General features: G+C 36.8%; 4 protein-coding genes across 7 annotated transcripts; 1 reads left to right on the forward strand and 3 right to left on the reverse strand.

Moving 5' to 3' along the window:
• Positions 1–301: 301 nt before the first annotated feature.
• On the reverse strand, positions 302–2,557 carry LOC116021198. Its single transcript, XM_031261813.1, has 3 exons — positions 1,753–2,557; positions 1,516–1,591; positions 302–839 (listed from the first exon to the last, which is right to left on the reverse strand). The coding sequence occupies exons 1-3, from the start codon at positions 2,479–2,481 to the stop codon at positions 718–720; spliced, it is 927 nt and encodes a 308-aa protein (XP_031117673.1). The 5' UTR covers positions 2,482–2,557; the 3' UTR covers positions 302–717.
• Positions 2,558–7,339: 4,782 nt separating this feature from the next.
• Positions 7,340–10,889, reverse strand: LOC116020359 (trimethylguanosine synthase-like). Of its 3 annotated transcripts, none has more exons than XR_004098803.1 (7): positions 10,715–10,889; positions 10,349–10,604; positions 9,571–9,706; positions 8,802–8,893; positions 8,445–8,568; positions 8,137–8,344; positions 7,340–7,944 (listed from the first exon to the last, which is right to left on the reverse strand). XR_004098803.1 is itself a non-coding variant. In XM_031260841.1 (6 exons), exons 1-6 carry the CDS (start codon positions 10,767–10,769, stop codon positions 8,273–8,275), a joined length of 735 nt encoding a protein of 244 aa, XP_031116701.1. In that variant the 5' UTR covers positions 10,770–10,889; the 3' UTR covers positions 7,340–8,272. The 3 variants fall into 3 exon arrangements, 1 of the variants encoding a protein (XP_031116701.1); XR_004098802.1 differs by having other exon boundaries at positions 8,068–8,344; XM_031260841.1 differs by having other exon boundaries at positions 7,340–8,344.
• Positions 10,890–15,484: 4,595 nt separating this feature from the next.
• On the forward strand, positions 15,485–18,606 carry LOC116031756 (F-box/kelch-repeat protein At1g22040-like). The gene is made up of 2 exons (XM_031274059.1): positions 15,485–15,698; positions 16,717–18,606. Exon 2 carries the CDS (start codon positions 16,814–16,816, stop codon positions 18,239–18,241), a length of 1,428 nt encoding a protein of 475 aa, XP_031129919.1. The 5' UTR covers positions 15,485–15,698; positions 16,717–16,813; the 3' UTR covers positions 18,242–18,606.
• A 165-nt stretch (positions 18,607–18,771) lies between these two features.
• LOC116031744 (BRASSINOSTEROID INSENSITIVE 1-associated receptor kinase 1-like) lies at positions 18,772–25,062 on the reverse strand. 2 transcript variants are annotated; one of them, XM_031274042.1, is made up of 12 exons: positions 24,936–25,062; positions 24,598–24,765; positions 23,180–23,312; positions 23,017–23,088; positions 22,764–22,907; positions 21,915–21,986; positions 21,760–21,831; positions 21,280–21,356; positions 20,804–20,935; positions 20,391–20,732; positions 19,836–20,230; positions 19,090–19,404 (listed from the first exon to the last, which is right to left on the reverse strand). In XM_031274042.1, exons 2-12 carry the CDS (start codon positions 24,713–24,715, stop codon positions 19,090–19,092), a joined length of 1,872 nt encoding a protein of 623 aa, XP_031129902.1. In that variant the 5' UTR covers positions 24,716–24,765; positions 24,936–25,062. The 2 variants fall into 2 exon arrangements, with proteins under 2 accessions (XP_031129909.1, XP_031129902.1); XM_031274049.1 differs by lacking the exon at positions 24,936–25,062 and having other exon boundaries at positions 18,772–19,404; positions 24,598–24,929.
• Positions 25,063–26,042: the final 980 nt, after the last annotated feature.

Raw genomic sequence — 26,042 nt, forward strand, 5'->3', positions numbered from 1 at the left:
GTGAAGAAACACAAAAAAATTGTTTTCATATTCAACTTGCGAGCCAAGCTTAATTTGAATTGAGTTAACTATTGTAACTATTTTAGATGAAAAATGTCATAGAAAATGACAAATTTGTTCTTAAATATAAGTCACTTAACTATTGTATATTCATGTTAAATAACATAGAGATATAAATTTAGTCACCTGTAACCAAATATTAGATCGGAAGACCAAGTGTAACAAGATTTAAAAAATCGTGAAATTAAATATGAAAAAAAAAATTAATACTCAAAAATCAAATATGAAAATGGTCCAATAATTATGAAAACAAAGTCGGATCGGAAATCATTATAGTTGAAAATTAAATATAAACCCATACATACATACAACACTCCAAGCTGCGAGTACATGTTATACTCCCTAAGCTATCACTTACATTATATTGTCATTAATTGCTAGCATATATAGGCTGAGGGAAAAAAAAACATGAAACACAAAACATATTGAAAATCAGAATGTCGCACATAAATCAAGGCAATGCAATAGCCACATTGGATCAAGATCCAAGTACTTATGTATGACTAGGTTTCCCTATAATTCTTTACTCTCTTTGTCATGGGGACCAGCCCCATTAATTACACAACCACTTGTTCTAACTACATACACTGCATGCATGTGATCATCTGATCGGTATTAATGGCACTTTTCCGGCGATGTTCCGGCGGCCTGCCGGCTTCAACAGGGCCAAAACTCTGCCCTTTTTACTTTGGATACGCTCTCCAGTACTCCCGTAGGGGACACGTTCCCCATCACCGTCACCTTCTTGTTTTCCAAGTCTATACTGAAAGATGTCACTCCTGTATAGTAATGGATTTGGTGAGTCTATATAGTTTGATGGTAAATTACGCTTTTATTAAGTAATTTTACACTTCAATTTTTTGATTCGTGTTACATTTCCAATTAGAATCACACTTGTGTGAGACCGTCTCAATTTGTGAAACTAGTCGGATCAACATAAGTTAGGTCATACAAAAATTTATTAAAAAAAAAAGAAAAAAAAAAAGACCAACTTATAACAATAACCATAACTCAAATTAGAATGGTCCGACCCGACCCACGGATTAAGACTCTTGCGAGACACTCTCACCCAAATGTTTGGATGAACTATCATTTTTCATTATTAATCTATTGATTATAAATTTGTTAACATCTTTAATCATTTTGATGAGTTTTTTTGTTATGGGTAACACTTGTGTAAGACCATTTCACGGGTCTCAATCCGTCTTTAACTAATGGATCAAATCTTTGATTAATAGATCGGATATTTGACATCATTAATCAAATATTCAACGCTTTTCACAAATTAAGACTCGTGAGACGGTCTCATACAAATTTTTGTCTTCTATTATAAATTGACCAATTGAATTAACAATGTTTCAAGCTCTATATTACCGTTCTAAATAGATGGTTACAGGATTGAATCCTTGGTGGAAGAAGAATCATGTGTAAACAAAAAAACAAAAAACAATGTACCTTCCATTTTAGAGAGGTGTTTCTTGACTTTACTAGCACAGCCCTGACAATGAAGAGAAACTCTCATCACCACCACCTGCCGCCACCGCCGGAAAACACAAACCACCACCCGTACACATGCATTTATACCACCCATTTGATTATATTAAACCACCTCAAATCATCCAATATAACAAAACATAAAACAAAAAGTAATAATAATAATAATAATAATAATAATAATATATGTATGACTACCTGGAAGACATGAGTGTTGGAAGAGGATAATGTGGATGCCGCCGGCGGTGGTTTCCACGCTCTTTCTCGACGACCTTCGCCGCCGCTACCTTTTCTGACAGGAGCCAGTGCGAGTGAGGCGGCGGAACAGCCGCCGGAAAATAATAACGTCTTGCTACTACGCCTCGCCGGTGGTTTCTTCCGTGCTTTTTCTCGACGCCCGTCATCGCCGCTACCTTTTCTGATGGGTGCGAGTGCGAGCGAGGCGGCGGCGGCGGAGCATCCGCCGCTAAACAATAACGCCTTGCCACTACGCCTCGGCGGCGACGTCGGCAATGACCCATACTCGCGGAATGTGGCGCGTGGTCTCTGCACTAACCGCATATACTTCTCGTTCCCGGCAAAAGGCGAAATTCCCTCTACTCCAGAATGTTCAAATTTCGGCCCAACAGAATAATAAACAGGTAAATTACTATAACTCAGCGGTCCATTAGATGGGAGCAGCATGTATGTTTCATTACTAGTAGGGACGAAGAGCGTCGGGCGTTGATGATGATGACGGCGAGTCGGCGGGGTGTGCAACACGCGCCCCCGCGGCAGGGCAACGGCGGCGCGGGAACCAGTGGTGGTCATGCTGCGGCGGAGAACCGCCGTGGCTTTGTCGGACCGGCACGAAAACCCTCTCCTCATCATATTCATAGTCTTCTTCCCCGTGGATCCTAACACCACCTTCTTCATCTTCAATTTCATGCTACCTTAATATGTATGTACGTCTGCAACCAACGGAATCTTGGTCGGCCGGTGAATATTAATTGGAGACGCCGGAGAATTTAAAACTAGGTGCATAGATGTCCCAAGAAAGGGTGCGCATATATAGATGCACATAGTAGTGTTACTTTTACTTCTGGAATTTATCTCTAAATGTTTACCTTTAAATGTGACAATAAATGTTTTATGATTTAATTTTATGTTGATATATGGAACAATAATTTTATTATTATTATTATTATGACAAAACCTCCAAATATATTTATATTATAAAATTATTGTTCCATATATCTAATGTGTTGAAAATGTATGATGTAATGTAAACTACTATATTGGCATATTGCCATGTATTGTCAGAATCAACATGGAGAGCAAAGTAGTAGCAGCAAGAACTGAAACCTGCTCTTACATTATTTTCAAGTAAAATAATAATAATAGTAATATATACCCATGGAGTGTGGATGAGATGGCAAGGCCGCACGAGTCCCTTCTAGCTTAATAGTAGTGTTAATTTATGGGTGTGATCTTATTAATTGATTATTTTGTTAAAGATAGAGATTTTTTTTTGTCAGGTGATGAGGTATCCTAACTAAATCCTAACGGTAGGAAGTACCATACTCAGGGTCGACCCAATCAAGGCCAGATTGGTTTTTTCATACAAGAGGGGATTTGAACCTTCAACCTCTTTTAAGGGACAAGAGTGCACGATTACTCACACCAATTAAGCTGGTTTTCAAGTCAGAAAAGTTGGTCCAACAATAATATGCATTTAGTAGTTTACATTTAAATATTCATCTCGAGATATTCCACCTCACGACAAGAAAAAATAACAAGCAGTGTTGTAATACAAGTAAAACATTTTATTTCCCACTTTTTAATTTGAAGTGCTAATTAACCATTGATTCTATAAGTAACTCACTTCTCTGACTTTTTCACTCGATCAATACAGAATATGTGACGATGATACGTATTCCCGAACATATCATTAATAGTTTCCAAATAGCAATGGTTTTTAATACATGCATGTACGGATAGGAGGAACTAGTTGATGTATATGCATGCCTCAAATTAAATTAGAACAGTTGATAAAGGTAAGTAAAAAAGCTAGGGTAGATACCTCAATAATTCAACTCCTATTTCATTACCCTGAAAATGACTTGAGAAAGCTCTTGTCTTTGGGGTACAACTGCCCTACCCACCTACTAAGTATACATGCATATGTATGTATAGTTCTCCACATGTAGTATATTTAGCAGGCGGTTCGACTTTTGTAAACGGTGTATAGTTCTCCAATCTCCACATGTAATATATTTATCTAGAGGTTTGATTCTTGTAAAGGCCGGGTGCGCATTATTATGGGTAAACGCTTGTCCTGATGCGACTTGAATCGAATTTGAATTAGTCTTACTGTAATTAGACATCCAAGGTTATTGTAAGGAAAAAATGAATAATAAAAATAGATTATCTCTTATCTATAACCCATATAAGAAAATAACAAAATAGTAACAAATTTAGTAACGGAATAAATAACTGTAACTTAAATACTTACAACGTAATTAGACATCTAATTAGTGTTTCAATATTTTACCAACAAAAATTTATGAGTAATTTAATAATTTACCAATAGATTTTTCCTTGGTCAATTTGATTTTTTTTTTATAATATATCAATGTGGTAAAGAATTTTACCCCTAATAAACAGCAAACCAAACACAAGTGAAGGTAAGAAATGGCAGAAGATGGTGGGTAAAAAGTGCAGGGAGAATCAGAAAGTAGGGAGGGCAAGTAGATCAGATAGAGATCTACTACCCATATAATAAGAATAGTATAATAGCAAGTCACGGTAAATTTCTCTAGTCCCTCGAAAAGAATATGTTAATAATTTTTTTTGTTAAAAAAATAAAATAAAAACGTTACCAAAAGAAAAAAAATGTTACATTTGATAGTTTGATAAACTCAAGATATACGGAGTAATTTTTAGTGTGTAAAAAGGAATTATATTTTTAACATAAAACTCTGGAAAAAAAAATACAGTGAATCAAACTCTCATGAAATAAAACCCTGTCACATATCTAGATTTTATTGGAAGAACAAAACACATAAAATAAAAATTGTGACGACCAACTTCGTTACGTTTTTCTTTAATCAATCGGACTTAATCCTCCAATAAAATCGAGTAAAAATTGAAGAATAACTATTCAGAATTAGGCCAAATACCATTATCATACGGAGTATAACTCAATGACAAGGCCCCTAGTAAACAGCAAACAAACCAAAACAATTTAGAAGGTAAGAATTGGTAGAAGATGGTGGGTCAAAGGTGCATATATATGGAGAATCAGAAAGTTTGGAGAAGAGCAAGTACAAGTGCATACAGAGTTGCAGAACATATATCAATTGCATGTAGAGAGAGAGAGAGATGTAGATCATCAGTCATAAATGAATGTAAGGTCAAGATTCTAGCTGACAAAACACTGCAGATTTCAGCTTCCTACACTGTTCTCCCACCCCCACTCTCACCCACCCACCCACCCTGGTCCCTAGTATTGCAGCAAAAAAGCTTCAAGCTCCGAAAATGATATATAGATTCTCATAGAGTAAAACTCATGATTACCCATCATGATAGATGAGAATAATAAAAACTTTTCATAGGGAGCTCTTTATTGATCTTCTTAGTTTGAACCAGTTAGATGGGTAATCTAAGCTGACTTGACGGGGATTTCATTCAGAATGCACTCTCGGGCAGTCGGCTAATTACTGTGTGGACCATGGTGCACACAGTGCTACGTGGACTATAACAAAAGATACATTTTTAATATACTAAAAGTACATTATTTAATGTACATTATATAAAATAATGTACTTTAGTATTCAAATAATGTATTTTTTCTAAATACAATATATATTTTTAATATACTAAAAGTACATTATTTGTGTACTGAATATACGTTATTTGATAATATGGTCCACACAATAATGATAGTGTAGTTAGTGAGGACTTTCCTATAAATCAAAGAGAACAATAAAATAACCCAATGGGTAGTTCAAGTGGCAAATGAACTCTTTTTGTGGGGAAGAATACCCGGAGAACCCGGGTTTGACTCCCCCTGGACCAGCTTCTGTGCCTCCTGGAGCTACGGACCACTTTTCTTCTTCTTTTTTTTTCCCTAAAAGAAGTCTATCTAAGCTGAAAGTGAAAATAAAATAAAAGTTGAGTAGTGTAATATTACTTTTCAAACTCTATCCGATTTCGCCCTCAACAAGTAACCAGTACCACTGTGTACGCTCCATATATGTACATGCAAAATAATTGAAGATGTAATTAATTAAAGTCAACTTTTCAAGAAAAAAGTTTGAGATGATCTGACAATATAAACCAACTTTACTAAATGGGATGGCTTTTGATTTAATGATAGTCAAAGTTGATAGAATTATAAGAGTTAATATCATAAAGACTACCCTAATATATGGTAAGTAAATTGAAACCAACTAAATGATTAAATAATATAACAAATGTATATAGGAGTGTTTGGTAAATAGTTGTTAGTTAATTGGGTTAGTGAGTTTGACTAGCTAATAGCATTAATTGATTGAAGAAACATATTTGGTAAATTGATCGTTAGGCTGTTAGCTGATAACTGATTACATGCAAAATGATTTTCTCAAAATCCTGATCGAAACAGTTTTTTGAGTAAATTTTTTAAAATTTTAACATTTTGAAGCAATAAATTGTTACAAAAAGTTGACTAATCAAATATTCATATTAGTTATTTAACCAAGTCAAACGACTAATACTGATCAAACAAATCAAAATTGACTGCCTCGAAAATTAAATAATGTAGGATGATAGGAATGAAGTGCATTGATAACATTGGCCACAATTTCAAAGCTTTGGTATTACGTACATAGGTGTTCCTGGTCCCTTTTACGCAGTACAACCGTAGCTAGCTAGGAACCTAGGACCACCGATGAATAAAAAATTGTTGGGTCGGGGCCGCCATCAACTTGAAGGGAATTGTTAGAAAAAAAAAAGAGTGAAAAAAAAAATATTTTTAAATTTTAGAAAAACAAAAAAAAAAAAATAGATAGAGTTAATATTAGCTGAGTCTTCTGAGTATAATAGCATCATGTTTAATTTTTAAAATTTCTGTGATCCTTTCGTTTCTTAAAGTAAAGACAAAGTTAGGACTAAGACTGATTATAATTTTGAAAGTTGAAGAACTATTGATGATATTAAAATTTAGAACTAAACGTGACAGTGATACTATGCTCGGAAGACCTCAACTGATATTAATGCTTAATGCTCAACATCTTCTGGCCTATTATATTTACATATTTGTTATAAAATAAAGGGAAATTTGCACGTTTCCTATCTAAGTTATATAGTAATTGTAGGATTCATCCATACTTATCGTGCTCACTTCTTATCCCTAAGCTAGTAAACTATAACTAACGTTGCAAATTTAATCCCTAATATTTTGTTAGAAAAGATAAAATTTACAACGTTAGTTATAGCTTAAAGACAAGAAGTGAGTACAAGTAACAAATAAGACTAATCCTAACGATGACAAATGCAATTTTCTCTAAGGGTGTGTTTGGTAACCCGGAAAATGTTTTCTGAGTTTTCGGTGTTTGGCAACGTTCGGAAAATGCGGTCAACGGAAAATGTTTTCCGTTAACCAAGGAAAATCAGTTCATTTTTTCGGAATGGCCAAAATGACCGTTTCGCATGTTCTCGACCAAAATGAACCAAACACACTAAGACAGTTTTCCATAACGCAACCAAACACGGGAAATGAAAGGCCAAATAGGTCAAAACTTGAGCCAAACCTGAACTCAACTTAGCTCAAACCGAACTTCGTACTCTAAATTCTATATTGAGCCAAATTTCAAACTTTTAACGTTCAGACTCAATTCAATTACTGTACATTCTTACTCTGGGTAAAATTGTTGGTATATATTTACCAACTTTAACAGCATTCCTTATATAATGCCAACATTGGGCACTGCAAAAAATCACAACTTTGCACAATGTTGTCATTTTCAACTCCACAAAGACTGATATGGACACTATTGACTCAAACCAGGACAAATGTTTCACCAAAAACCCCTATTTTGTTTCCCAAACTACCCTTTTTTGTGTTTTTTTCGATGACGAGAGAAGCCCGCAACCACTACCTAAGGATATGTACAGCTAAAACTCTGCACATGTCTAATAGCCAGCAAACGACACAGGAAAGGTAACTAAACTAAGAAGACCAACGGACATGATCGAGAGAATGTTGACAAGAACTGAACTCGTGATCTTTAGATACAAAAGTCATGCTGCACCCACTCAACCACCCTTTCGGGGCTTGTAGAACTACCCTTTATACCTAAGGGGCACAACTCTTCCTTATCCAATGAATGTGAGAATTAATTGCCACGGAGAATTCTCAGCATGGACCTACAATAATTAACATGAAAGCCAAGTATAAGGAAGAGCCACTAACTATTACAACTGGGTAGATGAAACATTGGTTGGAGACTAAATATATAGGGTACACACAGCATTTATACATGCACCAACCTGAATAAATTATAGCCCCGCCACCTACAAGTAAGTAATCAGTGGAAGACGAGATAGAAGTTCTGCTACCTGTATTCCCGGGGTACAAAATAGGGTATTCCGTGGGAGACTAAAGAATTAGGGCCGGTGAGGTCAGAAGGTCACTCGGGACATTGACAGATTTCATAAACCTTGTTAATGAGTAATAGATGGCTAAGAACCCGAGCTATGGAGATGCAATATCACCAAAATAAACTGTTATGCCTTTCACGTAGCCATGAAGCACGTTTTCTTCAATCTGGACGAGCAAAGCTAGGTTTTAACTTCTAGAGGATTTTTTTTTTAGAAAAACGGGTGAGAAATATTCAAGGAAATGTGTCGGTATAACTGGTTTATACCTGAATTTGTAAAGGGGGCGAAGATAACCAAGAAAGCTGTTCCACCTGAAGCAAGTCCACATTGCGGGGCAAATACATCATGATGTTAGGTGTAATGTTTTGCGCAGCCTGAAATAATGAATAACTGCAGAAGTGATACAATTAGTATTTCTAAACCACAAGAAGATCGTGAAGGCAATGTTAGCACAACAACATATGCAAATATCCTTTGCATTGAATAGCAATAGACGATAACAAAGACTGTTAAATTGACGTTTTAATAATTATGTTTCCTCATGTTTACCCGCCGGAAAATAAAATTTATTTTCCCACACTTCACACTTTGAATCATAATCTGTTGCAGGGTGCAGAACATACCCATCTTTTGGTTTCAGGAGATCGAGAGTATACGTGCTTCTCAATTTGTAAGTCGGGCCACCCCATGGTGGTGAGAGAAATACAATGTCTCCCTAATGAAGAGACCAAAACAAATTCTTAGAGGAAACACACAAATAAATAAAACATTGCATCTAAAATATGTCTGCAGGAATGAATTAACAAAAACGAGAGATCGAACGATGAGCCTGTATTCAAAAGCACATTTCTCTCCCCCGTAATCTTAGTCAATGAATTCACAAGGATGGTTGCCCTCAGATGAATAATCAAAAAGGGAAATGAAGAGCAAAAATCCACTACATCTTCAAATATTTTCTTTTAATTTCAGTTCATTGATTTTTCTCATTCAGAACTTAGGATATGTGTGGTAGTAACACTCGGTAAATGAACACATTTTAGCAGTTCGATAGGAATTCATCAAAATTTTTCAGGTATAGCACGCTAAAGTCATAACCGAGAAACCTAGTTTCTCATCCATGCACCCAAAAATCATCAAATAATTACTGAGTACGCCAAAAAGTGACAGCAATCACTCCAAATCTCCAACACAAAACTTCAAGGAGATGATGTAAATGCCATTCCACAAAGACTAATACTTTTAGCTGCTATAAGTAAAGGAACATGTCCTATTCTCGAATCTTTCAATGCCAACATAACACAAGTACGGTACTGCCTAGACTAACATAATACATATGCCAATGAATGTCCAAACGTCTTTAAATGTCAGGGATCAGCTCAAGAAAAGCATTACCTTCAGAAATGGTGCCAATTGGAAAAAGTCTCCGATAAGGAAATCAATATACTCCTCCACTCCATATATACTTGCATTGTTTCGAGCCATTTCAATCTTTTTAGGGTCAATGTCAATTGCGATAACATGGTTACACCTAACAATATACAGTAAATATTAATGGAACACCAGCCAAGTTGGTCAGACTGTTGACTTAGTAACCAAAATATTAAAAATAGTAGTTCGGAGCAACCTGAGCCAAATTGGTCGGGTTGTTGACTTGGAATACACAAAGTTACAAGTTCGACTTCTAGTGATAGCGACCTCTTATTGGCCTTCTTGGTTTGTGCTAACGGGATTTACCCTGTAGTGACTTAGTAACCACAATATTAACAACAGTATTTCGGGGGCAACTCGAGCAAGTTGGTCAGGTTGTTCACTTGTTAAACGCAGAGTTACAAGTTCGACTTCTAGTGATAGCGACCTCTTATTGGCCTTCTTGGTTTGTGCTAACCGGATTTACCCTGCAGTGGCTTAGTAACCACAATATTAACAACAGTATTTCAGGGGCAACCCAAGTCAAGTTGGTCAGGTTGTTGACTTCGTAAACACTAAGTTACAAGTTCGACTTCTAGTGATAGCGAACTCTTATTGCCCTTCTTAGTTTCTGCTAACGGGATTTTTATTATTGCCCTTCTTAGTTTCTGCTAACGGGATTTTTATTGTAGTGATTGCGAGTTTTTTTTGTCACTCATAAAAACAAAAAATAAACGAAATAGGGCATGAAGAATAAGCTTACTTTGCGGCAAATTGAATGGCGTTACCGCCGACGCCGGTGAAACCGTCGATGACGACGGCACCGCCGAAGCAGCGGTCGGCTTGTCTGGCGGCGATTTCTTCCGGCGTGACGGAAAACCACCCCTCTTCATCCATCTTTATGCCCTCGTCGTACTTGGAGAAGAGATTGAATCTCTGAAGCCAATACTTCTCGACCATCGGACTAACGCCTTCACCGTCTCCAGGCTCTTCCGCTCTCGGCACCGCTTTCACTTTTACTGGTTTTTCACACAGTTATATAACAGTGAGAAAGAAACTGAAAATTCATACATAAATATATTCAAAAAACAGAAAATGCAACAAGAAATATTGGCTTGAAAGTTGAAACCTCTTCGTTTGAAAAGCTTTCTGCGCTTCCTTGATCGACGGCGTTTAGGCGCCATTGCCACTGAGAACTGAGAAGTGCTACAGAATACGGACAGTCGAAAATAAGTCGGGTCATCCGGGTTTCCACGGATCCAAATCAACCCAATTTGGAAAGTCGTGCTGAGTTTGATTTGATTTCAGTACGTCTTCAATTATTTTATCCACTTAGTGACCCTTCAATTTTAAGTTTAACATATAAAAAAAATGTTGATTCTATTTTTGGTTTTAGATTTATAAATGGCGGTCCAGTCAACTTAGTATACCATTCATTAGTTGAATTATTAAGGATGAGAATGGAACCTTCATAGCAGCAAGATTTGTTTCACTCCTTGGGGTTTGTTCGCCATCCGAAGCTGATCAATGGGGCTAAGAGAAGTTCTAAGTTGGTTCAAGTCTCTGAATTTCACCCACTTCCAAATCGAATTAGGTGCTTTACAGGTTGTTTAAGGGCTAAATTTTAAGAATTTTTTTTTGCTTATTGTAAATATTAAATATTTACTTTATTTTTTTTCAAATGTGTGTATTTCATTTGTAAAATTGCCATCGAATACTCTCAAATAGGGGCGCTCATTTGCTAGTTAAAAAGACCTTTTCTATGTCTAATTGTAGGGATTGGATTTATCTTCCCCACCCTTCCATTGTACTGTTTTGTTTTCAGACTTAGGTTGAATGCAAGTTTCGTTTTAGTTAAAAAAAATAAAAAAATAAATAATTATCCGGCTCTTTTATTGAGCTTCCAATTCAGAATAAAAATTTCATATTTTCGGCTACTCTTGAGCTCAAATGTGCAAGTTGAGGCATGTTGCATTTCTTTTTTTTTTTTTTTTTTTGCTTTTAGCTTCGGGCCTTAGTAATTGAATCTCCTAGAATATTATTGGGCTTCGATTATTCTTAGGCTTCTTGTTGGGGTTGCACACTTGCACCTCGTCATTCCAGTTGTTATGCCTTGGACCCCAAGGTGGACCTGGATCCAATACCACGCTGTTTCACAATTTTATTTTATTTAAAAAAATAAAAATTAATAATGTTAACGACTCCTCATTGTAACAGAACACAAACTCTACATTTACAGACCCTATATTCTATATTCACAATTTGAAAACTCTGCATTCACATATTACAGGGCTATATGTTTAGTAACTATAATACCACTATTATGCATTCACACATTCAAAACTCTATATTCACAGGTCCTATACTCCATGTTCACAACTTGGGAACTCCACATTCACACATTACAGGGCTACAAGTTGCTAGAACTCTGTTAACTCTACTACAGATTCGCACATTCATAACTCTACATTCACAAATTCTATACTCCATATTCACAATTTGAAACCTTCACATTCACACATTTCAAGGCTGCTAGAATTCTGTTAACTGTACTACAGATTCACACATTCATAACTCTACATTCACAACTTGAAACCTCCACATTCGCACATTTCAAGCCTATATATTTAATAATTTTATTTAAAAAAAAATAGTGAAACGGCGTCGTATTGGACCCACGTCCACCTTGCAAGGTGGACCTGGTCCACGGCATAATTTGCCTCGTCATTCTTACTAGGCCACTACTTATAATTGGCCTGGTTAATGAATTTTCATGATTTTTTTTTTGTTAAGTACAAAATAAGAAACAAATATCAGTAGTTTGCTTCCTTGCGTAGTGCGTGTGTGATTTATAATATAGTGTTATATGGAAAATTTTAAAGTAACAATGAACATTGGACTTGTATAGTTATCCCCCGTACAATCACGCGTGAGATATATCTAAAAACTACAATTAATATTAGTTAAGTTATTTCCTAAAATATAAATATCATTTTTATAAAAATGGTTTACATTGTTATTATCACACAATAATATAAGTATATAAAATCTAAATAAAAAAATTTATAAGAGTGAACTAATGCTTTATTTTTATTCTTATTAAGTTGTACATTGCGCCCGCTACAAATATTGTATTATCGTATTATTAAACAAATTATCTTGCATCGTTACATTTTCTTTAGTATATATTAAATGTTACTATAGTTATGTTATATTTAATCATTTACCATATCTAAAATACTTACTTTAACCTAGTCATACCATAATTCTTACTTAAATTATCAAGTATACATTAAATATAATATAAATGTTACAAATATGAATTTTTAAAAAATTTATATACTATTATTTAATAGAAATATTTCAGTATAACTACAACTTTAACATTGAAAATTAATATTGTACATCTATTTTTGCGTATTATGCATAGAAAAGATTAGTGTTTACATGTGTGTGCATGTGTGTAATATAATATAGATATGATTGGTACTAATGTCAATTGTTATTGAAAATTTTCTTACTATATGATTCGTTGATTGTTTAAAAAAACAATAACAAAACAATAACCTTGTAGTCAAGCGGCATAATTGTAACTCCCAAATGAGATGTCATATGTTCGAATCTCAACGAAGACAGATACTACATTATAACAGAGTCTGTAGTACTAAAAATAATACAAAGTAATAAATAACGAGACTTAACTGAAATTATATACAATTTAAACTTTTTAGTTAGTTTGACCAATAAATAATAAGTGTGACAGGTAAAATGAGAGAGATGGAGTATTAAATAAAATTCTCACAACTTCTTTAATATTATCGATGATTAAACTAAACCCAAAAGCGGTAGATTCTGCAACACGTCATATGCTTCTAGAAGAAACACAGATTCCAGTACATTGCACCAAAAATCAATAAAATAAAATAAAATTTATCTATATATAAAAAAAAAGTTCATACTTGAACCAAATTCGTACTAAAATAAAAATAAAAAATTCGTACGGTGTATTAACTGGTTATATTTAATTAATGTGGATTACATGCATGCTTCTTCTAAAAGTCATAAACTTATAATTATAATTTATTTCACATTTTTGAAAAAAAAATTAAATTAAGTTCATTTATTAAAAAAAAATAATGTCAAATAGTATGAAATTATGAATGAAGAATACTGTAAATAGAAGATAATTGTGACAATTTGTGTAATTATTGAAAGTAAAATTATTAGTATATTTACAAAAATATTATTACACTTTTTTATTTTTAGTGGTCAACATTTTATTATTAGTCAGCATTGTAGAAAATAAAGAATTGGAAGTGTATTTTTTTTCACATTTTTTTTCTATAAAATTGTGTGTATATCAAACATACAAATAGTGAACTATATATGTTATCGGTTCAATTCTAGTTTTGAATTGAGGCTTTAGATTCACATATACGAATTATAATCTTCACATAGAGTTTGAAATCAATTATATATATATATATATATTGCATTGGTATTTGTATATCATGGGATGAGACTAATCCAATTAAGTTTTAGTCGGTCTTATCTAGGAGTAATTCTCTCAAGGTATGGTTGCATATACATGAATTCGAATTTATAAGTTATAAAGTCAAAATGTTTGACTGTATACATATAATCAGGGAGAATTAGTAATTGTATAAGAATGTGCATACTAATCTCATTGATCCGTCCATATAGGATTATTAAGGATGGAAATTAATGAAAAAATTTAAAAAAAAAAACATGATGGTATTTATGTAATTAAAACAGTACATTTGGAAATGTTTGATAGTTCATCTGCAGATAATTAATAATGTACACAATGAGTGTACTATTATAAATCATGAGTACGCAATCAATTATATGTGAATGCACTATAAAGCGTTTCAAAATGCACAATAGTAAGTACAGAAATGTCATCATGTTTTCCCTTAATTTCAAACCATTAATCATCTTAGATAAACATATGTGATTAGTTCGCATGTTGTCATGTTGTTACTACTACTACTATTACTACTTCTCACCCGATCCCGTCCATATATATATTATTGTCCTAATTTTCTCTTATATAAAATTAAGTTTGAAAAAAATGTTTCAATTAAAATTCCATATAGTACCTAATTTGGTTGAATCAAGCAATGCCGTACCAAATATATAAACCTAAGATTAATAAAATTTGAATAACAAATTATTGTATGGTAGATACCAATATTCAATTTTGACAGCTAAAATGAACTCTTCAATTTTGACACAAAAGCATCATTCTATACGTTAAGGCATTGGCATTTGATATGTTATGCCAAGTACTTCATTTATAAGATAAAGACTATTAACAATGGAAGAAAATCCTTTCCAAGCAATAGTAATTTTATAACATTTATTGTGGTAAGATATATATCTTGTTTGATAGAAGTATTTTTCTTATTGGTTTATTGTTAATTAAAAGGTTTTTAAAAAATATTAGAGAAATTTTACATGATTTTTGCAAGTATGAGTGCATATGTCATATGTGGAGGAGAAAGAAGAGGTTGGAGTGTTGCAAGAGAACCTTGAGTTTTTTAAAATTGTGGGTCCCACTAAAATAAAAAGCAATTGCCTCAATGCAGCCCCAGTCGAGCACGTGTACTACACGGTCCGCTGGGCACGCTAAACTTAAGTTTTATTTATTTTTTTATTGTTCAGTTATTTTTTTTTTTTTGTCTTTCCCCTCTCATCTTCTCTTTCATAGTCGCACTTGCAAAAACTCTTTAAAAACTATAACTATTGAGGATGCTCTAGTGAGTACTGAAGGACAAAAATGTCAAATGATCATACTCTCATCATTAAGGAAACTTTTATCCTCAAAACAATACTTTCCACGCCTTGCCCATGTTGTTGTCTTATCCTCCTTAAATTTTGCTAAGGAAAGTGATATTGCCTTCTACACAGTAGTAACACTGTAACAGTATCTTCAAACAGTAATAACAAAGCACATGATCAAATATCTCCCGACATAGTGTATCTGGATACTCCTCCCAGCACCGCTTACCACAATTTCCCTGTGCCCAATCTCCAGAAATGCTCTGATTCTTCAAAATTCCACTCTGGGTTCATCATATCTTTCACGGGTATTCATTCATCTGTGTGCTTTTATCGTCCAATTCTGCTTTCAAGATTGAGTTTTTACGTCTTCTGGGTTCTGGTTTGAATGATTGGGAGCTCTCAAATTTCTTGTCTGTTTGTGGGGAAGTTTGTCTGTTTTTTACTTTTGATGATTTATATCAGCGTATAAGGTTTGTGTCTTGTTATGATTTTTGGTGGGAAGTTGCAGTTTTCTTATGCTGAATTGGATGAAAAACATGGGATTTGATCCATATTTCTTGAATTCACTGTTCTTTGTGATTCTCTTTCCAGAAATTTGCTTGGTGTGTTCATCACTCTTTACTTAATTTATCCCAAAATTGTATTTTGAGTGACGAGAAAACCCGCAGCCACTACTCCTCGAGGGTGGCAATAGGTAATCCCGCTTACTCCTCGAGGGTGGCAATAGGTAATCCCGCTTTATTACCCTTGCAGGCAAAGTATCCCAGTGTAGATTGTCCATAACTGACTAGTTCAAACTAAGAAGGTCAATAGGCCTCTCCTGTTGGGAGTTGAACTTATAGGTTGCCCGTTGCCCCATAGCTGACTGGTTCAAACCAAGAAAGCTAATAAACCGCTCTCATTCTGGGTGTCGAACTTGTAACCTTGTGGTTACCAAGTCAACAGTCTGACCAATTTGACTGGGATTGCCTCCACCAGAATTGTATTTTAAACAGTGGAAAGTTGACTAGAAATGCAGGTGCTTTTTATAATTGAGAATTTGAAATTCAAATCTGACAACAACAAAAAAAGTAGTGGAAAGTAAACATCCATCAGATAAGTGTGATTGTGTTATCTATACCTTTAATCTATGCAATTTCTAGATTGAACTCTGACAGCTCAGGAGTAGTATATATAAATTTTGTATAGAAGTATAGACATCTGACAATCATGTATGGATTTGATGACATACATATGATGCTACTTGGTTAATTTTGTTCTAGTATGCTTTACTCTCGCTTTCATTCGTTGTCAAGTAAGCTTGATTATCAGTTATCCAATCAGGAAGTTGCTCTGTCACACGTTTGTTAGTTCTCGTTGGACTGGCTGCAATATAAGACTTCTGTTCTCTCGGGATTGAAGGTTAGCGGGAGTATAACAGATGGGTGGTATATTGAGCCTAAGCAATCCTGATTGCCCCACGACCGAGCTAAATGAGGTTTCGCAAAGTGAAATGTGTAAAAGACAGAAGATATCAGTTAACGTTTGGGAAGATATCCCGGATTTGATTCCCAGCCTGCCTAATGAGATATCCATCCAGATTCTTGCGAGGCTCCCGAGAAATTATTACTTGAATGCAAAGTTAGTGTGTCGGGGCTGGAAAGATGCGGTTACGAGTCCTGAGCTGTATAAAGTAAGAAAAGAGCTTGGAACGACTGAGGAGTGGCTCTACGTTTTGACTAAGGGTAGTGGCGATAAGCTTTTATGGTATGGCTTAGATCCGGTCTCGAGGAAATGGCAGAGGTTGCCACCGGTGCCTAGTTTGACCGTGAATGATGGTTCTAGACGGGGCTTGTCTGCTCTTCGGTTATGGAGCGTGGTGAGTTCAACAATCAGAATTGCGGGTGCCATAAGGGGCTGGCTCGGGAAGAAAGACTCTCTTGACCAAACCCCGTTTTGTGGTTGTGCTATTGGAGCTGTGAACGGTTGCCTCTATGTGCTGGGAGGGTTTTGCAAAGCCTCAACCATGAGATGTGTGTGGCGATATGACCCGATAACCAACACTTGGAACGAGGTCAGTCCTATGTGCGTTGGTCGGGCTTATTGTAAGACGGGGGTCTTAAATGGCAAGCTTTATGTAGTTGGAGGCGTGACTCGGGACCAGGGCGGGCTGACCCCTCTCCAATCTGCTGAAGTATTCGATCCACACACGGGCGTTTGGGTGGAAGTCCCGAGCATGCCATTCACCAAAGCTCATATGTTGCCTACTGCTTTCTTAGCTGATTTTCTTAAACCTATGGCCACCGGGATCTCATCTTACCGGGGAAAGCTTTATGTTCCACAAAGTCTATATTGCTGGCCATTTTTTGTCGATGCTGGGGGCGAAGTGTATGATCCAGAGACAAACGCGTGGGTTGAAATGCCAATGGGCATGGGCGAAGGCTGGCCTGCAAGACAGGCAGGAACAAAACTAAGTGTTATCGTCGACGGGGAACTCTATGCTTTGGATCCTTCCAGCTCGTTTGACAGCGCCAAGATAAAAGTGTACGATTCTCAGGACGATTCCTGGAAGGCAATCGAGGGAGACATCCCCATCCGAGACCTCACTGATTCAGAGTCCCCATATCTACTGGCAGGCCTTCTTGGCAAGCTCAACGTGATTACTAAAGATGCAAATCAAAACATCCTCGTCTTGCAAGCAGACAGGCCTAATCAGAACCAGAACGAGAATGCCCCGTCTCCTCAAGACAAATCATCCCAAGAACACTCGGAATCAGCATTACCATCTGATACAAACATATGGAGAGTTATTGCATCAAGGAACAGCGGGGCTGCTGAGCTGATCAGCTGTCAGATTCTCGATATGTAACTATGCCCGTTCTCGAGGTCAGTTCGAATCAACCACCACTTAGTTTTATGGTTTTTCCAAGTATGAAATCTTAACTTACTCTGCAGGAGTGAGCATTTCACTCCCCTACTTATATAAACATAGCATATATATATATATAGTTTACAGGCTGTGTGTATGTATAATACAGCAGATAGTTATTACGTTATTATTATCGTTACTATTATTCCATTAATAAAACGTTAGAAAGGGTTCGTTGTGCATGTACTGAACTATTGAGTAAACTGAGTACAACTTCATAGTTGGTTCTTGAAATTCTGCAGCACTAATGTTGATCAGTATATGTATTAAGAAACATGTTTTGAGTGAATAAAATGTTCCCCATAGAATTCATAGCAATACATTTTCAGAAAGGACTGCCTATTATGCTTTTTTTTCTTTTTTTCTTTTTTTCTTTTTTGAATTATGAGGGAAACTTGCAGCCACTAACCAAATGACCACAAGGAGGTAAACCAGAATCTCGCCTTGTGACCCTAGTCGGCAAAAGACTATAAGGAGGTAAACCAGAACCCCGTCTTCTGACCCTAGACAACAAAGGACTACAAGGAGGTAAACCAATCTAAATTGTCTATACCTGACCAACTCAAACCAAAAAGGCTAATAGGCGATTCCCGCTGGGAGTCAAACTTGAAACTTTACAGCTACTAAATCAACAGTCTGACCTGGGATTGCCCCGCTTTTTCCATCATCACTATGCAGTACACAAAAATATGAATTACATTGGCACTTCCATAGTCCTGGCAGTGAGTTTTGCACTAGTCCTACATACACATATACCTTACAGGCTATGACAGAGAGCCATTGAAGGATCATCTTGGTCCAGACAACACTTCATCTTGGAGATTTGGTGTGGAATCAGGGATGTTCCAACCAATAGGGTGGGGCGCCTGGCTGTAATCGGCCCTGAACATTTCTTCCTTCTGCCACTCCTCCCACTTCTCGGCCAGCCCTTCGCCTTCCAGCATCCCCACGACTTCTGCCATTCGTGGACGCTCCATCGGGGTGCCCTGCGTGCAGAGCAGGGCGACCTGAATCAGCTGCTCCACTTGATCTTCCTCATACATGCCCTGAAGATCTGCATCAACTAGTATTTCATACTTCTTCTCCTTCAGAAGCCCCTTCACCTGAAATCGCCGGGAACGAATGTTGAGCATATAAAATATAAATGCGTAATCTCATTATTCATACAAAACACATCATTAGTATCAAAGCCAAGATATTCATGCAAGTTATGGAAGTAAGTTCCAGTAAGAGTTTTTTCCACATTTGGTCCTACGACTATGGTACAATTTCCACATTTGGTCCGTCCGATCTAAATTCCTGTCCCGATGACCAAATTTCAGGCAAGTAATTTATCTTAAAGGGTAAAATTGTCATTTTGCATTACTTTTTTCTTAAACTTCTTAAGGACTAAAAATGACAATTTTGCCCTTCGAGATAAGTCACTCACTTGAAATTTGGTCACCGGTGACCGGAAATTAGGTCAGAGGGACCAAAAGTGGAAAAAACTCGGCTCAGTAACATGGATGAAGTAGATTATGGTGATAGTGCTTACCCAATCGAGCAACATAACATCATCATCGTTGGCGAGGCGAGCAAGATCGAACGCCCTCTGTCCCGTGATGATCTCCAAAAGCATAACTCCATACCCAAAAACATCAGTTTTCTCAGAAGATTTACCAGTTGACAGATACTCAGGAGCTATATGCCCAATTGTGCCACGCACTGCAGTGGTAACATGAGTGTCCTTGTAGTTCATGAGTTTGGCCAGCCCGAAATCACCCACAACGGCTTCCATCTCCCTGTCCAGCAAAATGTTTGCAGCTTTGACATCGCGGTGGATGATCTTCGGGTCACAATGGTCGTGCAAATAGGCGAGCCCTCTAGCAGCCCCGAGGGCAATATGCTTCCTCACTGGCCAGTCCAGCGGGGGCACTGATTCAGGTCGGTCTGCAAGCATTTTGCAGAATTAGACTCTCGTCGAGCTGATACTATGTAAGAGTATGGTATGCAATGCATACCTCTTTTTTTTTTTTGAGTACTATTAACTCTGTTATAATGTAGTATCTGTTCATATCTGTTACAATGTAGTATCTGTTGCAATGCATACCTCTTAAACGTGAAGCAACGCTCCCATTCTCCATGTAAGGATAAACGAGCAACCTTTCAGTTGGTGTCATGCAGAAGCCACGCAACCGGAGGAGATTTCTGTGCACAGCCATACTAATCATCTCGACTTCGGTCTGGAACTGCATCTCCCCGCCCTGGCTGCGTTCCTCCTTGAGTCTTTTCACTGCAACCAACGAGCCATCAGCCAATCGCCCTCTGTACACCTTGCCAAACCCGCCTCTCCCGAGTATGTTCTTGTTGCTGAAATGATCCGTGGCAACTTGCAGCTCGCGCAGAGAGAACTTCTTCAGCTGTCCAAGGTGGACCTCGGGGTCCTCCTCAGCTGCAGAAAGAGTAAAAAGTGAGAGTACATTCGAGTGCAAGAGACAAATCGAGTAACAGCTCGACACCAACCGGGAACATCAAAGAAATGGACTTGCGGTTTCCTTCTCCGCCACCACGCCAGCAGAATTGCAGGAGCAGCAAACAAAATTGCAGCACCTGCAGCCACTCCTCCAGCAATGGCACCAATAGTGCTGCTCCCCCCTGCAAAAGTTGGAGTTTCATGTAATCCAATCAGTAATCTTTTGTCGTCATAAAGAGAGGATTTCTGAATATGCTATCTTATATTGTCATATAGAAAATAGAATGCAAAACCCTAATGCTAGAAGACTACAAATAAGTTCCATATGCCTACCTAAGACCGCCTAATCTACAGAGATTCCATATATTAAATATATATTCCATAACAAGTTTAAACTTTTAGTTTAGACGGAACACGTCATTCAATATCATATCAGAGCCAATAAAATAAACGAAAAAAGAAGATGATTTTTTCCACGAATAGTAAGTAAAACAGGTAAAATGTGATAGAGAGAACAGTAGCAAACCTGAAGAAGAGGCTGTTGGGGAAATCGGAGCTGGTGGAGGGGTAGGAGCATATTTTAATCTTGAGTTGTTTAGGAAACTGAAGCATTGCAAATTAGCCATCAAAGAATAACCCAATACAAGAAAATATAGCAATATGGGGCAACCCTAGTCAAGTTAGTTGGGTTGTTGGTTTGGTAACCACAAGGTCCGAAGTTCGACTCTCAGTAGAAGTGGCCTATTGACATTTTTGGTTTGAGGTGATCAGCTATGAGCAACTTGGTTTACCTCCGTATGGTCTTTTGCCGGCTAGGGTCACAAGGCAGAGTTTACCCCATGCACACCCTCTGGGTAGTGGCTGCGGATTTTTCTCGTCACTCAAAAAAACACAAAGACGGACCCAGTACACACCCTCAGGTAATGACTGTAGGTTTTTCTGGTCACCCAAAAAAACACAAAGAAAAAAGAGCAATACAAAGAATGTCCTAACTCCTAAGACAAACCTGAGTTCAGTGAAAAGAGAAAAGGAACCATTGATTGGAACTGTTCCTTGCAAAAAGTTGTTTGAGAAATCACTGCATTCCATGACAAGGACTATTAGTTCTGCACAAGGAAGAAGTAAAACTTGAAACTCTGAAAAATGAGCCCTATTACTCACAGGACTTGCAGTGACTGAACCTTGGTTAATACTCTGGGAATGGTGCCTCCCAAAGAGTTATTATTGAGCCTCCTTCAAATTTCTCGCAAAAAGAAGAAACTAAAACATTAGGTTTCATAGACAACTATTGACCCTCTTGAATGCAAGGTTGTAGAAGGCCCTAGACGCTAGTCCGGCGTCTGGAGGTGCCTAGCGCCTAGGCACCCAAGGAATAATTAAAAAAATAATAATAATAGGCTCTGCCGCTCTACACAAGTCTAAACGTCGTCAAGTAGCTGTTACTCGTCATCCAAAGTTTCCAGTGGCCACAACCACACTCCACGTTATCGTCGTCGCCATATCCGTCCAGCTCTGGAGGTTTACGAATTACGACTCGACTGAGTTGGGTGCTAACTCGGTTGATTTAGGGGCCGAGTTGAGCAGCTAATCGGCCGGTCGACCAAAAGGCACCTAAGGGTGAGATCCTCTCAGTTGTCTAGGCCAATTTTTACAACATTACTTGAATGACAACAAAAGAGACTCCAAAGCCATGTTTAACATGCTGATGAAAAGCCTTATTGACATCACTTGGCAATTTCATCTAGTTGATTTAGGCGCCGACTTGGGCGGCTAATCAGCCGGCCGACTGAAAGGCACCTAGGTGTGAGATCCTCTTGGACGCTTGGACCAATTTTTACAATATTGCTTGAATGACAACAAAAGACACTCCAAAGTCATGTTTAACACGCTGATGAAAAGCGTTATTGACATCACTTGCCAATTTCATCTGGCTCTCAACTTAACTTTTCAGTTGAAACGAAACACATCCGCAATAAGAAACAAAAGGGTAAGAGGGAAAGTATATCATACAGGAACCTCAGTTGTTGAAGATTGCCCAAAGACACAGGGATATTGCCACTCAATTGGTTCTGGTAGAGATCCAAGCTGACCAACCTTGTTAAGTTTCCAAGCTCACTTGGAATTGTTCCACTAATGTTGTTGCTATACAGCTCCCTGGAAAACCATAAACAGCACAAACATTTTCACCCAAAATTCAAACTTTTTGACACCAGACAACCTTAAAAATTACCAAACAACTGAGGTAATAAGATCTGAAGCTTACAGGTACTGCAACTTCTCGAGCCGGCCAAGATCTGGAACCAATCTCCCAGTCAAATTCGCGTTCCCCAAATCGCTACAAGGAAGACGAAAACCATGAAAATTCAACAACGAAAACGAGAAAGCCAGAAAGGTAGCTAGCAACATGAGTTCTCGAGCGGTTTTACACTCTAGTAACGCTGTTTTCGCTGTCGCAGGTGACATGAAACCAGGTACAGGGATTGACAAGGGTGGCATCCCAGCTCTGAAGAACATTGTTGGGATCAAGCAGATTGGACTTCAGGTTACTCAATGCATCACCTGTCTTACATAAAATGCCCAATTATCAGCTTCAATCTTTAGGACTACTTACATAACACAATAATAGCCCTATCATTGGCTGTTCCAAACATTGTGGAGTACTATGTAGTTTCCTTAAACTTTCTTACACTATTACACAAATTCCCATTAGGCTGTGGATGGTCATGCTATCAACTCAATCCGCATGGGCAGCTCAGTTGGGTTCTGGGTGGTAGATAATGGACAATGACACATGATCAACTCCTGACATAATGTTCAACTTTTGTGTACTAAAAGTTCATTTTAGTATACTATCAAAAAATTTAACTTTCTATATATTAAAAATGAACATTCAGTATACTAAAAGTGAATTTTTATCCACGGTCCATATTACAATGGGATGGGACCATGGTTCATAGTATAATTACCTCGCTTAATGTGGTGGCGGGGTGGGCTCATTATGGGCAATAGACATTAGTCCTCCTATCTAATAGACGACAAATTATTGTGTGGACCATGGTTTACAAGATCATAACAAAAAGTACATTTTTAATATACTAAAAATATATTATTCATGTACTGAATGTTCAAGACTCAAATAATATACTTTTTCGGAATACAATGAATCCCTCCTCGCCCACAACCGGCCCAAAAGGGAAGTACCTTTCCCTTTGGGGGTAGGAAAATCATGATCGGGATAGCGAACCAAATTGGGTGTGGTCTTTTGTCGAAATGGAATGGCTTTTCTTTTTATTTATTATTTATCATGAATGATAAATAGGTTAGGTTCATCGTTACAACCAGTATGCCAACTTCGCGTATTTTTTTGTTTGACCCCCTGTAACTCTTCCTCAGCCAGGCTTGGGCAGAATAGCAGAGCAAGTACAAGTATTAGTAGCATAACAAAAAAGCCTTCCTCGTCATTAATATGTTTGCTTGGAACTCTCGGGAGAATCGATGACTGCATCTTTGATGCACGTACATTTCTAAATGTACATTATTTAATAGTATGATCCACACACCTATGTAGACCATATGTGTGGACCATGGTCGACACAATAATGATTGCTACTAGACTGCCCGGGTGAGACAGTAACACGTAAGAGTTTAACTTAATATGGTGAATTTTTTATAAATAACAACACTAGTCCTCCCACCTATTATTATCACTCCAGTATCTTGTAAGGCTCTCGGAGTGAGGGAATTGCCCATTGTGGGCAACAAAAACTCAAATTCAAATTGCAATAAAATATCAAAGTCAATAAACTATACTAAGTGAGAAAATGAACAAACCACAAGAACAGACCTTCAGTGTTGCCGGAGACTATAGACCCCCGCCGGAGAAACGCCGGAATCAAGCAGAAAGACAAGAAGAAAGCCAAGATTTTCCTCCAATCCATTACTCCCAACCTCTCCCTCGTCATCACCAGCTAAACCCAAGATTTTTTCCTTCAATTCCTCGACGCTATTTTTACTGAGCTCCAAGGAACAAAGACAGACAGGTAAAATAAGAAAAAAACTTAAATTCTGAACAGCCAAACTCGTGAAAATGGAGAAGTTCAATATATTCTTGCGGATTTTGCTTCTTTTCTTTCACTTCTTTCCTGGAAATATGAGAATCCCAGAGAGAGAAAAGACTTTTACCCTTCATTGGAGAAAAAAAGAGAGTGATAGTGATACAGTGATGAATAATCAGAGCTCAAAAGTCTTCCCAGGAAACGGTCTGGAAATTGGCATGAACAGGACGGCCGGTGAAGACGCGGATGACATTCTTGGCATGGCGCGGGAAAAGGTTGACCGAAGCTCAAATGTTTTTTTTTTCTTTCAAATGTAATATCTAAACCAATAATCTCACTTGGGAGGGTCACAGCTATGCTGCTTGACCACAGTCAATTGTTTACTTGAATAAGTATTTGATTTTTGCTCTCATTTGGAAGTTTGGTTTATCTCTTTTCCTTGTTAAAAAAAAAAAAAAAAAAAAAAAAACACTTTTTGTATTTAGAGTTCAATGGATTGTGTTATGGGGTTGAAACATGTTAACGGATCGAGACAAGGAGCACAATGTGAGCTAGTCCAAGATGCATAGGAGACGATCAAGTAATATAATTTTAATTTGCATGTGAATTGGCACGAAGTGGGATGCATTAAAGGATATTTCTTGATTTAAGTATACTTGGGGTGAGTTTGGTTGGGGACTTTTATATATACCCTAGTATGTATTTTGATATTCATTACCATGTTTGTTTGTCTGTTTTTGTTATTTTACTATTAGAATTAAATCATTTAGTAATTATTAAAACTCATTACCCTTTACTCCTCTAGTCTTGAACAATGGAATCTAAAATAAAGAAGAAACAATAAAAAATAAAATAAAAATGTCATTGTCCATGTGTTAAATATGGAATTGTAACACGCGCGCACACACATGTGTGTATATATGTATTATATGTATTATATATTTTTTATATATTTAGTTATTTTTATTTTAATTAATTTTTTTTTATTCCAATTCATATTTACTACAAAACAAAGTAACTCTTTTTACTTAAATCCATTTGTGTTATTAAGTATTTGATTTTCTATTACCATTCTGATTCTAATATTTGAACCAAACACATCCTTAATCTCTTAATTATCTATTATTTTGTACTTTCAGTCATTGGTATTATATAATTATCTCCATTAGCAAACTCTTTTTTATGATGCTATTTTTGTTATTTAGAATCAATATCCATTGTTAAAGTTTCATTC

This window comes from Ipomoea triloba, chromosome 1 (assembly GCF_003576645.1).
Source record: "Ipomoea triloba cultivar NCNSP0323 chromosome 1, ASM357664v1".
Lineage (NCBI taxonomy): Eukaryota > Viridiplantae > Streptophyta > Magnoliopsida > Solanales > Convolvulaceae > Ipomoea > Ipomoea triloba.

Excerpts from the sequence above, each read along its gene's own strand:
- LOC116031744 (XM_031274049.1), bottom strand. The coding sequence starts at position 24,715 with ATGACGAGGGAGAGGTTGGGAGTAATGGATTGGAGGAAAATCTTGGCT. Across the intron at positions 23,313-24,597 it reads AGTCTCCGGCAACACTGAAG|GTGATGCATTGAGTAACCTG; the intron begins GTCTGTTCTTGT and ends TATGTAAGACAG. Across the intron at positions 19,405-19,835 it reads ATGTTATGTTGCTCGATTGG|GTGAAGGGGCTTCTGAAGGA; the intron begins GTAAGCACTATC and ends CGGCGATTTCAG.
- LOC116021198 (XM_031261813.1), bottom strand. The coding sequence starts at position 2,481 with ATGAAATTGAAGATGAAGAAGGTGGTGTTAGGATCCACGGGGAAGAAG. Across the intron at positions 1,592-1,752 it reads CCAACACTCATGTCTTCCAG|GTGGTGGTGATGAGAGTTTC; the intron begins GTAGTCATACAT and ends CGGTGGCGGCAG. Across the intron at positions 840-1,515 it reads ACACCTCTCTAAAATGGAAG|GAGTGACATCTTTCAGTATA; the intron begins GTACATTGTTTT and ends ATTACTATACAG.
- LOC116020359 (XM_031260841.1), bottom strand. The coding sequence starts at position 10,769 with ATGGCGCCTAAACGCCGTCGATCAAGGAAGCGCAGAAAGCTTTTCAAA. Across the intron at positions 8,894-9,570 it reads AATTGGCACCATTTCTGAAG|GGAGACATTGTATTTCTCTC; the intron begins GTAATGCTTTTC and ends TCTCTTCATTAG. Across the intron at positions 8,345-8,444 it reads CGCCCCCTTTACAAATTCAG|ATTGAAGAAAACGTGCTTCA; the intron begins GTATAAACCAGT and ends TTGCTCGTCCAG.
- LOC116031756 (XM_031274059.1), top strand. The coding sequence starts at position 16,814 with ATGGGTGGTATATTGAGCCTAAGCAATCCTGATTGCCCCACGACCGAG.